At 36.5% G+C, this 13841-nt stretch overlaps 1 protein-coding gene across 1 annotated transcript; it reads right to left on the minus strand.

The window, feature by feature from the left end:
- Positions 1 to 8638: 8638 nt before the first annotated feature.
- LOC128020112 (twist-related protein 2-like) lies at positions 8639 to 12546 on the minus strand. The gene is made up of 2 exons (XM_052606732.1): positions 11706 to 12546; positions 8639 to 9467 (listed from the first exon to the last, which is right to left on the minus strand). Exon 1 carries the CDS (start codon positions 12226 to 12228, stop codon positions 11737 to 11739), a length of 492 nt encoding a protein of 163 aa, XP_052462692.1. The 5' UTR covers positions 12229 to 12546; the 3' UTR covers positions 8639 to 9467; positions 11706 to 11736.
- Positions 12547 to 13841: the final 1295 nt, after the last annotated feature.

Below are 13841 nucleotides of genomic sequence, written 5' to 3' on the forward strand. Positions count from 1 at the left end.
TGCACTGTAACACAACCTCTCATGGCTTATTGTTTTATTTAATCATCTGTCCAGCCATTTGATAATATTTTGTCTCAAGACAAGGATGTTGATAGCACTTGTAATATGCCGAGTTTGTTTTATGCTCAAATATTTCCAGAAACTGCACGCTTGTCCTCCTGATCGACTGTCATCTTCAGTCTCGCTTGTGCTGTGTTTTGAGAGCTGTGTGCTGTTTGCTTGTCTTTGCCGTATTTAGTCTAAAACCAGTGCCCACCCCGAGAGACTTCAGGCAGGTCATATCTGTGTACTGAGCCGTCGCTGCTTGCCTTGCATCGCACTGCAGGTGCTGCTGACAAACGCAGGCCGAAAGCAGTGAGTTCACACTCTCCATATTTCCCACTTGATCATTTTCAATATTGACATAAAGCACCACACTGTTTGATTCTGCTTTGCATGTGAAGACAAGACTGTCATAAATGTTTACCATCACAGAAAAGAAAGGTCGAAAGGTTGCTGTCCGAGGCCACGGCATATTTTTCTCATTAGGGACTTACACAATTTTTTAAGAGCGCACACAAACACAACCCACATCAATTTATGCCTGTTATGTTAGTCCAAATTACACAGGTGACCTACCCCCTTCCGGCTCTATGAGATCAAAAAATGAAGTGGGACGGGGGGGAATCGACCCCCTCGGAGCACGTTTAATTCAGCCCCCCTTCAAATCGTTCACACCGCAATTCCCCACAGCTGCGCTAACCATGTAAAGGCACTGTATGTTTTCTCCCGCTGCCTTCACACGAGGAAGTCATTAACATCTCCGTGCATCTCTGCTCTGTAACCTCCCTGAACCGGAGTTTCATCCACCAACAACAAAAATATAGAGAATTATGCATTTATCTCAAATAGATAAATAGTGCTGTTTGCTGAGGTAAGGATCACTATTGCATGTGCTTAGTGATCTGAATAAAACTCTAACTATTGAATGTTGGCACAATAACTGGTCCTGCATCCCAAAACATGAACTATACTTAGTATTAAAAAAATTAAGTTTTTACATTTACAGGAGAACACAGGCTCCAGAGACGTGTTTTCTAATACGTTTTAGATCACCGGGACATATGCGAATACAACCGTCAAACACATCCATCTAGTGCATGTTTACTCTGAGAAAGAATGGAAAAGCAGCGCAATTTGCAACACTGCGTTCTAAAAATTCAGTGCTCATCTTAAAGTTGTTGAGTGTTAAAGGTACAATTTGTAAGATATTTGCAGTAAAATATCCAAAAACCACTAGGCTAGAGTTATATATTTTGTCCAGCTGATTACTGACAATATCTCTGTTTTCAACTACTTGTAAATCATGAGGAAATTCCCACTTTAAACAGTGACACGGGGCAGTGCATTCACCTGTCAATGACATTAGTTCCTCTTTGTTACCATCTTTACTGACATAGAAACCACGTGACAACAATGTCTTGGACAAATGCGGAAGTAGCTTCGCGACAAACTTCAACTAGAAAGAGATGCCGATCTCGCTTGTGTTTTACTCGACTCGGGTTGTTTTGATTTGTATCTATACAGAAAACGTATGCTATTATAGCGATCAACAAGATTAGTATTATGGGGCATATACGCCAAATGTGGGGCATTGCATCTCTAGACCCACATGAGGACGTGTCATGTATGCAATCTACTCGCACAAATCATTGAATTCGCGTTAAATCCCTCATTTATCTTTCAATCTGATGGCCGTCAGCGGTTGGGTAGAAGACAACAAATCCCATCGTTCCACGCTCCTTCTTAGCATCATAAAACTACACGACTGTTATTGTTTTGGTAGTGCGCCCTCTAGTGGCAGGTCCTACAACCTGTACCTTTAATTAACTCACCCTCAGGCCATCCCAGATGTAGGTGTCTTTTTTTTTTCTTCAGTTGAACAGTAAAGAATGTCTTAAGCTTACTGGTCCTTGGTGATTCACAACATGCAAGTCAGTGGCTACCGTCACTTTGAGAGTAAAAAAAAAAACAGATCAGGAAACACAAAATTAATACCTGTGACTCATGACGACACATTGAGATCTTATGAAGCACATCGATTGGTCTGTGCAAGAAACTAAATATTTTTTACCTTATTATTACTTGCAATCCATAGTCTGCAGGTAAACGCTTAGGAGTGATGTCTGGCTTGCAGACGAATCAATCTTTTGGACCGTTCTGTTCGATTTAAGGTGACCTGTCCCTTTAAAGCATCTGAAATCAAGTTTGTTTACCTTGAAATATAAGTTTCAAAATAATTCTGATGGTACATTGACTTCTAAAAAGGTCGATGGCTCCTGTTTCTTCCCCACACTCCTCGCCAAACGTCTGTTCTGGAGAGTTTGGTGACACTGTTGCCAACTCTCGCGGGACAAGAAACAATTGCAGCTTCAAAACAAGCCCAATATTATTTGATAATTTATTATCATCAATGTTATTTATTATTACTTATTACCAACAAATGAGCCTGCAACATATTAAACTGAAACCACTCTTTTAACTATTTTATTAGAAAAGCAAAAACAGTTACTTTGTATAATATCAGCAGCAAACTGCAACAAAGCGGGAGTCGCGCATTATCCACTCTTCACCAATCGCCTGGAGAGTTGGAAAAGGAGAAAAAGACAAGAGCTTTAAGGGGGAACTGTAACATATCAACATGTAACATATTTATATGTGAGCTTATATTATATATATCATATGTATTAATATGAGTTAATAATCGATCCAAATGTGTATACTGTCAGAACAAGTATAGGCCTACTTTTTTAGCCTGTGATAATTAGTATGTTACAAAAACATGGAAAAAATAAAAATGTACTTTACAAAAGAAAGTCATCCCACTCATCTTTTACGCATATTACATCATTTTGATTACAGAGCCATGTGCCTTCATGTTGAATTATTATATTACAGGCCTATTGCACTTATTGCCCACTCTGTGATCAGACACAGTTTCAATCAATGCATTGGAGAATATGGCAAACATGAATGTAAAGAAACAAAGTGGCTTTTCAGATTTTCCTAACAAGCAACCATATTTTTTTAAAACAAACCCAAAAACAGTGAACCACAACCTTAGAAAAAAAGAAGCCCAAAATCGACTATTACTGTATAAGCAGACTTGGTCAACTGTGTTTGGTGAGCAGTACGGAATTCTGCGAAGAGAGCAGATTTCTCTACGGCAGACACAAATGCATGTGTACGGATATACACAGTAGATTAAGACAGTGAATTCCACTCATTTAAACCCAGGGCTCCAAAGTGGCAAAATCAAATTAAACTACATACAGTTGCTTTAATTCCTTTATTTTGTTTAACCCTGTATCTCACATTAAAAAAAAAAAAAAAACGTTCTCTGTGTAAATGATACATGGACCTCAGCCATACAGTGTCCCAAGTACTTTTTTGAGTTACACATCACATCCACATAGAATCACACTGCACTGGAGTCTAGTTGAATTCAGTAGGTTTATCTTAGCAAGTACTTTAAAAACTTTGTGTTTCTTCAAGGCAAGATGTTAATATTGTTCCATGGATGACAAATATAGAACGTGAATCCTCACATGTAAGATAATACAATGCAGAACAGCAAACAGAAAACTCCTTTTATTTTGAATATATCATGTGTTTTCTATAATTCATAAAGTAGTTACCAGCAGAAAGCTTTAATTCATCTCTCAATCTTTTAGATTGTATTTAAAGTACATCAACCTTTCTCTCAACTCTCATACCATATACATACATACATACAAACATTGTATGTATATGTGTATATATATATATATATATATATATATATATATATATATATATATATATATATATATATATATATATATATATATATATACAACATATTGTGGGTCGACTGTTTTTTTTTTTTTTTTAATGTTTCATCCATACTGAATGTGAAAACACTGCAAAGATTTGACACTGTTGTAATTATGTGGTGTCATGCTTGAAAAGCTCCACCCACATTGAAATCTTGTTCACATGCTCCACTTAGATATATTAAACATCAAATATGTTCTGATTTGTTTGTGATAGTATTTTGACTTTTAGTGTACAGTAGCTAGCCATCTTGCTGGAAACTAGCACTGTGCTTGGTTATAGGGCATGGTCTGTATCATAATGAGAGAATTACAGCTCCTCACCTCAGCAGCCTTTCTTCTAATGAAGAGATGTGTGAGTGTGCCGTGGTATAAACCCACAGAGAAGACGAGATCAAGTTAACACAGCCAGTGTGAGCTATTGCACCTTCTTTTAACCACTGAACATTATTGCAAGTTGCCTGATTCAGTCAAGAAGATGAATTTCTGCTATTTTAGCTCTTGAGGTTTGGATATAAGGCCATTGTTTCCATTATATTTCACAGCTGTTCATGTTATATACTTCCAGTGAATAGGCCTGAGGTCGAGTAGAGATGCTGGTGAATCATAATACAGAATTATGCAAAACTACTGATGATCACTGAGTAAGAGGCACATCAGTCCGGAGGTAATTTCCATAGCCTGTCTGCATGTGTACAGCACACCAGCTTTTACAGCCACTTTAGTGTTTTAAGCCATTTTCTTGTCCGGTTTGATTCTGCCTCCAAGAGAAATGGAAATCTCCCCAGCGGTGGAAAGACTTGGGGGAATTTTAGCAAGGTCCGTGGGAGTGATGTTGCTGGCAATGGAAGACTAGAAGTCTGTTCCCTCTCACAGTTAATGGCTGAAAATAATAATAATAAGCATAATTTGTAGAGTGCCCGCCCTCCAAAGCTCAAGGTCATTTCAGAGTGAAATTACAGGCACATTCATTCAGAAATGAACATGAATGAAAACTACAAAAGTCCATTTTTTACATTTTAAAGAATAGCTGAACACCCCTGAACGTTTAAAATAGCATAGAGACTGCTTGAAGGTTATTTATGTACTTTGGTTTTTGGTAAAGTGTTGCTGCACAGTTGCCAAGCAGTTGATAGGGTCTTCTTCTTCACTTAGCTGGTTGGTTGGTTGGTTACTTAGTCTTTGATAATGTTGTTAAGTAATTAAGTAAGTTGTTAAGTAGTTAGGTGTTTTGGTAGGTAGATTTAGTTAGGAATCATTCATTAGGGTCTTCGATAATGTCAATGATCGGGAGTTATAGTTAGAAAACATCCACTGGGGTCTTTTTTTAACATTAGTTAATTGGTTACTTATTTAAGAATCATACATTAGGGTCTTTGAAAATGTCAAATTTAAATAGTTAGGAATCATCCATTTAGGTTTTTGAAAATTTCAGATTTCAGTTGTTAGTTAAGAATCAAACATTAGGATTATCAAAAACGTCTAAAAGCTAATTCATTAGGAATCATTCAAATTTTTGGTTTGTTAGTTAGGAATCATTCATTAGGACCCATTAAAAATTTCCTCTGGATGTCCTGATCTTACCTCTCAGTACTTTTGCCTTATTTCTTTTCTATGTATGTGAAGGTCCAGAGCAACGTCGGTCATGAAGTGCTGATGTCCTGCAGAGCTCCAACCCTAAAAATAAAAAACTCACTTGTCTGTAGCCTTAGTAATCCTGAAGACCCTTTTTAGCTTGTTCAGGTGTATTTGATTAGGGTTAGGGCTAAACTCTGCAGGACAGCGGCACTCCTGGACCTTCGTTGCCTATCCCTGGTCCAGAGCATTTCAGAGTTATTATTTTCCACCACAATCCCTTCCTGGCTTTTTGGATAGTTTATACTAAATGTAAACATTTCCACCTGTTGTTCCCAGATGAAACGCTCTGAGTGTACAGCGCTCCACCTGTTCAGGAACACCTGCCCTGTAGATGTTTTGTCCCAGAACACATGTTCGTAACACTGTCTGAGTCTACTGTCCCTCAACCATGTCCTGATTTGATCTGCTGGTCGCTGATTTAGTGCAGACGTTTGTATGCAATCTAAGGCCAAACATGTGCTGCATTGCCACGTCATCTAGAGCACGGATGCTGTCCTGAGGGTTCATATATTGTACACATGGAGCTGTTTTAGGGCAAGATGGCCAGGATTGGCTTCAAATCGCAGTTATGAGATCAAATTGTTACCCATCTCTATTCTGATTATTGTAATCCAGAGAGCCTTCAAATCAGCATTTGAGTTCCTTCACAAGAATATTGTTTGCTGCACACTAGCTACAAATGGCTAACTTTTGTTAGCTGCATGCAATATTATGAAAAAATAAACATAAGCCATTCAAAGCCATGGGTAATGTTATGTTCCACAGAAGAAAGAAAGTCATTCAGTTCTGGAATTACACGAGGGTAGACTGACATCAGAATTATCATTAAAGTACAAAATTCTTCCACTAAGAATGCTACTTCATTAGGCTCACTGTAGACTGTTTACTGTGTGGCTAAGGGCATTAATATCAGTTTGAAGCCACAGGTAGGCCATGTATTTATCAGCATTTTACAACAATTCTGAGTGAGGCTCCCCGAATCAGAAGTTGGAGTTATCAGCTAGTTGCTTATGTCAGTTTATTAGCAACACAAAAGGTAAGTCTATCAATCTGATTCTAGGTTTAGCAGAAGGAAATGTGTGTCCTGCCAGGTCCCACCCCCACAGCGTAATGCAACCTTGGCTTTAGCTTGAAGATGAAATCCTTTCTGCGGCACATGCAGCGTAAACCTTTACTTTATCCTTTTTTACTGCAAATTAAAATTTTGTTGCTTTTTCCGTCTGATTTTACGAGAAACATCTGGGGCTCGCACCACTCCTTAACTGTGGCCCGAGGCATTCTGGCTCAGAAGCAAGGCGGGGATAATGAGACGGTATCAAACACACTACTGATTGATTAAGGCACTCTACCCTCAATACAATGAACCGGTTTTTTCATTACTAGATGATTGATATTTTATTATTACTAGCAAATCTGTTAAAAAAAAACAATATTTAGTGATTCATGACTTTAGGCCTAATCACGTTTTTGCATGCTTACCAATGATGCCTTCTGTTGGCACATGTTGCGGTTTATTTCATTTTTTCATTGATTTAGAACCTAAAAATAATTCATTTTTTTTATAAATGAAACAATACTTAAATCGTTTACATCACTCGACTAAAATAGTATTTGCATTTTTTTAAATAAATGATATTTATTAAAACCAAATCATCTTTTACGTAGACTATTTTCGCTCGGTTCATTCCAGCTTTATTGGTTCACTCATCTCGGCTCCTTTAGATTCGGACATGATTCGTTAAATCCGATAGGCCAATGTGAACGAATCCTTAAGGAGAATTTGTGAATGAATCATTTTGTGAACAAGTTCCCGTTTTATTGTATCAACACTGAAAGTGCTCTTGCATTCCGTTTGCAGAGTTGATTAATTGCTGTTGCTCTATGCGCCAGATGGACGTCTTTCCCCCTCTGCGTCGCGTCACGTTGCGGCGCGTGACTCGCGTCTCGACGTCAAGCAGCTCTCGAGACCCCTGCGTTTAGTTCGTTTCCTGCGGTTGCAGAGATTTGCGCAGGTGCACAGAAAAAGCGAGAGGTGTGTATCTACGGGCTGGTTTTCACTCTTCACCGCAGTTTTCACCAGAGTGTGTTTTTATTTTTTTGGTTCTTTTTTCTTTGGGTTTCCCCGTCACCACAAGAGAATATTTAAGAAATGTGAGATATGTTTAACCTGCAGCTGTTTTCTCGAAAGCGTATCTCCATATTTAGGTCAATTGGGTATTGCAAATTTTGTTTGTCAGTAAAAGGACAAATTTTCTATGATGAACATGTTTTCCATATGTAAAGTAGCTAATATTAATTATCATATTTTTATTGGTTAATGATGTCTAGGTGGTAAAAATGTTATATAAAAAAAAATTATGTAGGCCAAGGGTGCATAATCTGCCATAATTTTTTATTATTATGTCCTTTAAATTATTTTTATTACTTATTCATTAAAACGATTTCCACTGAATCAAATATGTTTTAAAACATTTGACTTTAAAATAGACTTCAAAATATTGTGAAATCAAAAATGTGCAACATTTGAAGTAATTTTGTTGTCATGTGACAAGAAAACCATAAAACAAAGAGGATTGTTTTGTACTTGGTTACACCACCACATTATTAGAGTCATAAAATCCAGTTTTGTATTGCAAATGGTATTTAAAAATGTATAAAAAGCAACATAAATGCTGTTTTAAACAATTTATTGAACTATTTTTCCTACTCAAACTATTTTATATTTCTAAACTTTTTATTTTTTTTATCATCTTTACAGGTCATTGACCCAAAGAGTCTACAGGCATGCATCTTATCTGATGTAAAGGTACCTGCCAAAGTTCAATAATTGACTTCAATCATTATTTAAAGCTCAGAAATATCATAAAAGCAAACAAACTGATAAAAGCGATCAAAATAACAAACACAACTTTTAAATCGTTATTAAGTGCTAGAAAAAATACTGGAAATGAAAGATTTCTGACACAGTGTTTTGTGATTTAATGCCATCAGATGTTTTAAAGAGGAGAGTTCAAGTACTCTTGCACAGAACAACTGAGCTTTATCAAACATTAATGCCTCAACAGTGGAGTCGTTTCTTTTAGATTTCTATCAAGCTAAGCCTGGGAAAATGAGATGTAAACAATTAAATGCTTTGCGAGCGTTGGTGTAGATTTAAAGGAGAAATGAAAAGGTCTGGTAGGGGTCCGGTATTTAAATGCGGTGGTTATCTGCGGTTGTTAAAGCATTTGCCTGCAGCCGTCTGGATTCAGTGATTTCTTCTTATTAAAGCAGACAAGCTTTTTTTATATAAGCTTAGAGGTAAAACTGGCTGGACTTTCTCTTCGGCTAATGAACCTGCACTGTTTTATAACCGTTTCTTTTTATAACAAAATAAGGGGAAAATCTGAATGTTTTTTACTGTAGTGAAAACTGGCATATCTAGAGTGATTACATGGAAAAAGCAAAGGGTTCACCCCTAAATGTTCAAAAATATGTTTTAATAAATAAGCAAAATGTACAATGGACGGAATTTGAAAATGTTGCATAGCAAAAATCAAACGTATGCATTCATCCATGCAGCGTACTTCAAGAAAGTATTGCTCTAAATTGCATTGGTCCCTTAAAAAAGCTGACAATACTCACAGGTAGCCTATTTACAATAAATTTTTGTTCCCACACACACATATATATATGTAAATTCTTCTGTTTAGAGACAAACACACAATATAGTTTCCATACAGATAACAGATGGCCTTCCTGTACTATCACCATGCCGACATTTAAGAATAACTTCTGAAAATGATTAAATGTATTTGACGACACAGGAGATGTCATCCAGGTTTCCTCTATATAAAAAGTTCCTTCATGGTTTCCTTCGTGAGGATGCTCAAGTCCATAGGTGTATCTGCTGAATGTCCTTTGGCCACATCACTGAGGTTTAGAGGTTCATCAATAAATCCTTTGGTGTCTTCAAAATTAGTGGAAGTAAACAGTCTGTGGAAGAGAAAAAAGCATTCATAAGAATGGTTTAAAAATCCGATTTTTGCTATCAAATAGTCCTGAAACTTCTTTGCAGGGATTTTCTGAGAAGGCTTAAAGCTTGACGGTCTGTCTGTTTTCGAACGCACAGACATGGTTTAAGATGTAGAGAAATGGGAAGCTATTAATGATCCAATTATTTAATTCTGAGCTGGAGCACATGCTTACACAGGAAAAGGCTTGATTCAAACATGTTACACAAATCCCAGGTGGAATTACGTCACTGGAAAATAGCTGTGTTTTAGAGGGTCGTTTGGTTTGAAATTCGAAGCCGTACACCTGCCTTACTTCTGATTTCTCAGTAGCACATATTACTTTATCAAAAGAAATTCAAAATAAAAATGATCAGAAGAATTGAGTTTTACAGTTTTTGACAGCTGTGTGTTGTCTAGATTGATGGAGGCCAGCTTTATCCATTCGGTTCAAATGGAATGGTTAAAATGCATAATTATGATTACTCATTTCAATTATTAGTAATTTAAAGTAGGACTGTATTCAGTATTATTGACATGGAGGTTCAAATAATAAAAATACCACTAGATAGATAGATAGATAGATAGATAGATAGATAGATAGATAGATAGATAGATAGATAGATAGATAGATAGACAGATACCACTTAATAGATAACTAATATGCGTATTTTTCGTATTAAATAAAATGAAAATGTATTTTAATTTAAAAATCTCAAAATTATTTTTATCACACATTAGCCTGAACGATTTCAGCCTTGCCTTAAAGATGTCAGTCTTTGGTTTCAGTGGTTAATGTGAAGTTATTTCACAAGCAAAAGCATGGTTTAGGTGGCAGCCTCACTTAAAAATAAAGGTTCCTGTAGAACCGTAAGGAACGTCACTTCGTGATGTCATACAGCAGAATTTAAGAGTGTGATCAGGAGTGTTTTTTATGTTTTTTTTTTCTCAGTGATTTCAAAGATCCTTTTTTTTGCCTTTAATTTCTTTGTACATATAAAAGCGTTCAAATGCATCCAATTTTTCCTCAGTCATGATAATAATTATTTTACATTTCTCTCTCGAGGTGTTTTTAGCTAATGTTTGATAATGCGCGTTGTAAGCTTTTAATTCGCTGGTAAAATGTGAGTTTTATTCGCTAAAGGGAAAATGGTCCACTAAATATAAATGACTCCTGAGGAGCTTGGTTGGGGCGTCATTCGTTTCGTAAGACACTGGATAAAAGTCGGAAACGCTTTGACCCGTCGTGATATGAACTTAACTGAGAGAGAGAGAGAGGAAAAAACAGAATCCAGCGTTTGTTTTTCTTTTTCTTTTTAGAAAACATGGGCTACATTACTAGTATAATTCTCTCCATACTGTCTGTGATTTCTCTGTTTTGGTTTTACTCGAAATATTTGGCTCTGTAGAAAATGTAGCAGTCAAGGAATGTGTAATCATAAACGTTCATTTCTTACTCTAAATGCGCGCGCTTCTATGTTGCATTTTACTGTTTAGATGTTTTACGATTTTATGTTTGTCTTTAAAGCATAATAATATATGTTCTTTAGCCTATATTTATTCATGTATGTGTTCTCCCATTTTAATTCAGGCCAAATGGCATATCGTGACTTCGAGCATTTCTGTTATAATCGCTGAGATCATACATGCCACAGTTTATGTCCTAAAGTTTCTGTGACACCAGATTGAATTGACTATCCCCGTGATAGCTAGAATTATCCTCTATATTAAACATTTATTTTAATATCTTATGAATACATTAATAATAATAATAATAATAATAATAGGACTTAATCTCATGTAAAATCAAAACATTTGTTATACATTTCTAATTATTCTGTATTATAAATTGTAAAATAATCTAAATGCGTTTTGTGCTTGGCCTCAGGATGATGTATAGAGATCCTTCAGTGGAATTTGTGCAGGTTATTGCTGTAGCACATCTACGCATCAGTAAAAGCCTAGCTAATTTCAATACAATAATTTGAAAAATTGCTTTTTTATTAATAATTGTAATACTTTACCTACCTAAAAGACCATTTTAAGGGTGTCGAGAGGATATAGTGCTGCATTCGTGCACTGAGCTGTCAGTGTCAGTTGTCCAGAACAGCTGGAGTTTCTCTAAAAGCCTGCTTTTACTACATGAACGGAGTTAAACTTTTCAAAGGGCTAACCTGACAATATAATAACGTTTCAGATGAACTGCCATCTCTCTACCCACCCTTTCGGCATCGCACGGACGAGTCTCGCTGCTAGTGGGACGCGGACATCGACCACGCGCCCTCCATCCTCCACACCGAGAAGGCGTAACTCAGTCTCTCGTGCGCGACGTAGCTGCAGCTCGACATCTTGTTGTCCATCTCGTCGCTCTGCAGTACCTGACAGAGGAAATCAATGTACCTGGAGGCGAGCTTGAGCGTCTGTATCTTGCTGAGTTTATCCGAGGGGAGCGTGGGGATGATTTTGCGCAAAGACGCAAAGGCATCGTTGAGGGACTGAGTCCGTTGCCTCTCCCTGACGTTCGCCAGGACGCGCTGGTTCTGCAGCTCCTCGAACGACTGCGTGCTGCTCGGGCTCGGCTTTTTGCTCCGTTTATTCACGGAGCTCGGGCTGCTGCCGTCCTCGCTCGACTTTTTACTGTGTCTCCTCTTCCTTCCGAACTTTTTCTGCTGTCTGTCCAGCTCCTCCTCGCTGGTCACCAGGCTGTCCACTGGGGAGACGGGAGAGCTTGAACTCTCTTCCATTTCTCTTTTAAAGAAATGAGAAGGTCGAGGAGAAAACGCGCTCTCCACCTTCGAATCCGTGGTTACACCGTTATATCCGTGCGTTTTTCTGGAGTTTGTTAGTCCTGAGACTGCGCCTCCACTTCAAGAAGTAGAGATTGGCACAGTTTTCCTCCCTCGGGAAGTTGTTTCCTAATTTTTGGGAAACTTTATCGTAGTCTGTGATGCTAAATACTAGTTTGAATGGAGGGGGAGGAAGCGCTGCTCTCTGATTGGTGGACTAATACACGAGGAGGACCAGTCTTAAGTTACACTGTACCTCTCCAATATCTGCCACTCAAATTATACCCCAATTTTAGATCGATGCTCTCAGTTTTAGACGATATGTCAATCTCACACTGTAAAAAAAAAAAAAAAAAAAACGGGCAAGGTTTATGATAGAAATTATAAGATAGTCAAAAAAATAAATGTAAGAAATTATACACACAAAATATTTTACGTTCTACTTCTAAAAATGTTTTATTTTTTTTTAAGAAGTAAAAATAATTAATCTAACATTTGCAATACTATGTATATATTATATTAATATGTATATTCTACGAATTCTGAGTATGGGTCACCATACTTTGCTTTGTCATGTCATGTCATATTGCAATAAGGCAATTTGTAATATGGTCAAATATTGTTTAATTAAAAAAAAAAAATAGGTAAATAGTTGGAATCACCAAATTTAAGAGGATAGGAGATTTCAGAATTTCTTGCATTGAGATTTTATTTTACGTTTTGTTATCTGATTTATTTATTTACTTGATGCCTTTTTAAAATTATTTTATAAGAGCAATCAGGGCTTGTTGTCACATTTTTGTGAATTTTTCTTAATTTCTCAAGAAATCATAAGATATTAAAAAATGTATATAATAAATTATAGACATAAAATAACGTACATTATACTTTTAAAATAAAATAAAAAAATCTCACATTTTAAATACTACAGTGTATATTGTAATAAACAAAGAAATATGCATGTAATATATTAAAATATTGTTGTTTTATTTATTCGTTCATTCATATATTTATTTATTTGATGCCTTTTTGAAGTATTTTCTAAGACAGATCAGGGCTAGTTGTCACACTTTTGAATTCAGTGAATATTTCTCAATAGGTGAGAAAAAAAAAAAACCTGAGCGTTTCCGCCGTTTCTTCCATAGAAAAAAATTGTCACATGCATCCTGCCTTTAACCAGTCTATTATAGTCTTAACAGTAAAATGCAACAGACACAAAACAACTTGTATCACATTAAAAATGTAATAGAGCAACATATTACACAATAATAGAATATTGGCGCAGTAAGCTTTGGCATATGCAGTATATAGAAAGCTTAGTTGATATTGGAATTTATAATTTTGATAATTCACAAAAATATCTAAGATTACAACAGTTTTTATTTTTCAAGCTATGCATTATCTATTGAATTTTCATATCCACCTTATGCCGAAAGTCCCGCGTTAATGTTTAAGGTCACACTTTTTCTCATGGTTATTAAGATGCCACGAAAGGTCTCTCACCTCTCTCAGACGTGGCACACACAGTAGATGAATTTCTTCATGCCATCCTTTCAAGTCAGATGAAAGAC

This window comes from Carassius gibelio, chromosome A9 (assembly GCF_023724105.1).
Source record: "Carassius gibelio isolate Cgi1373 ecotype wild population from Czech Republic chromosome A9, carGib1.2-hapl.c, whole genome shotgun sequence".
NCBI lineage: Eukaryota > Metazoa > Chordata > Actinopteri > Cypriniformes > Cyprinidae > Carassius > Carassius gibelio.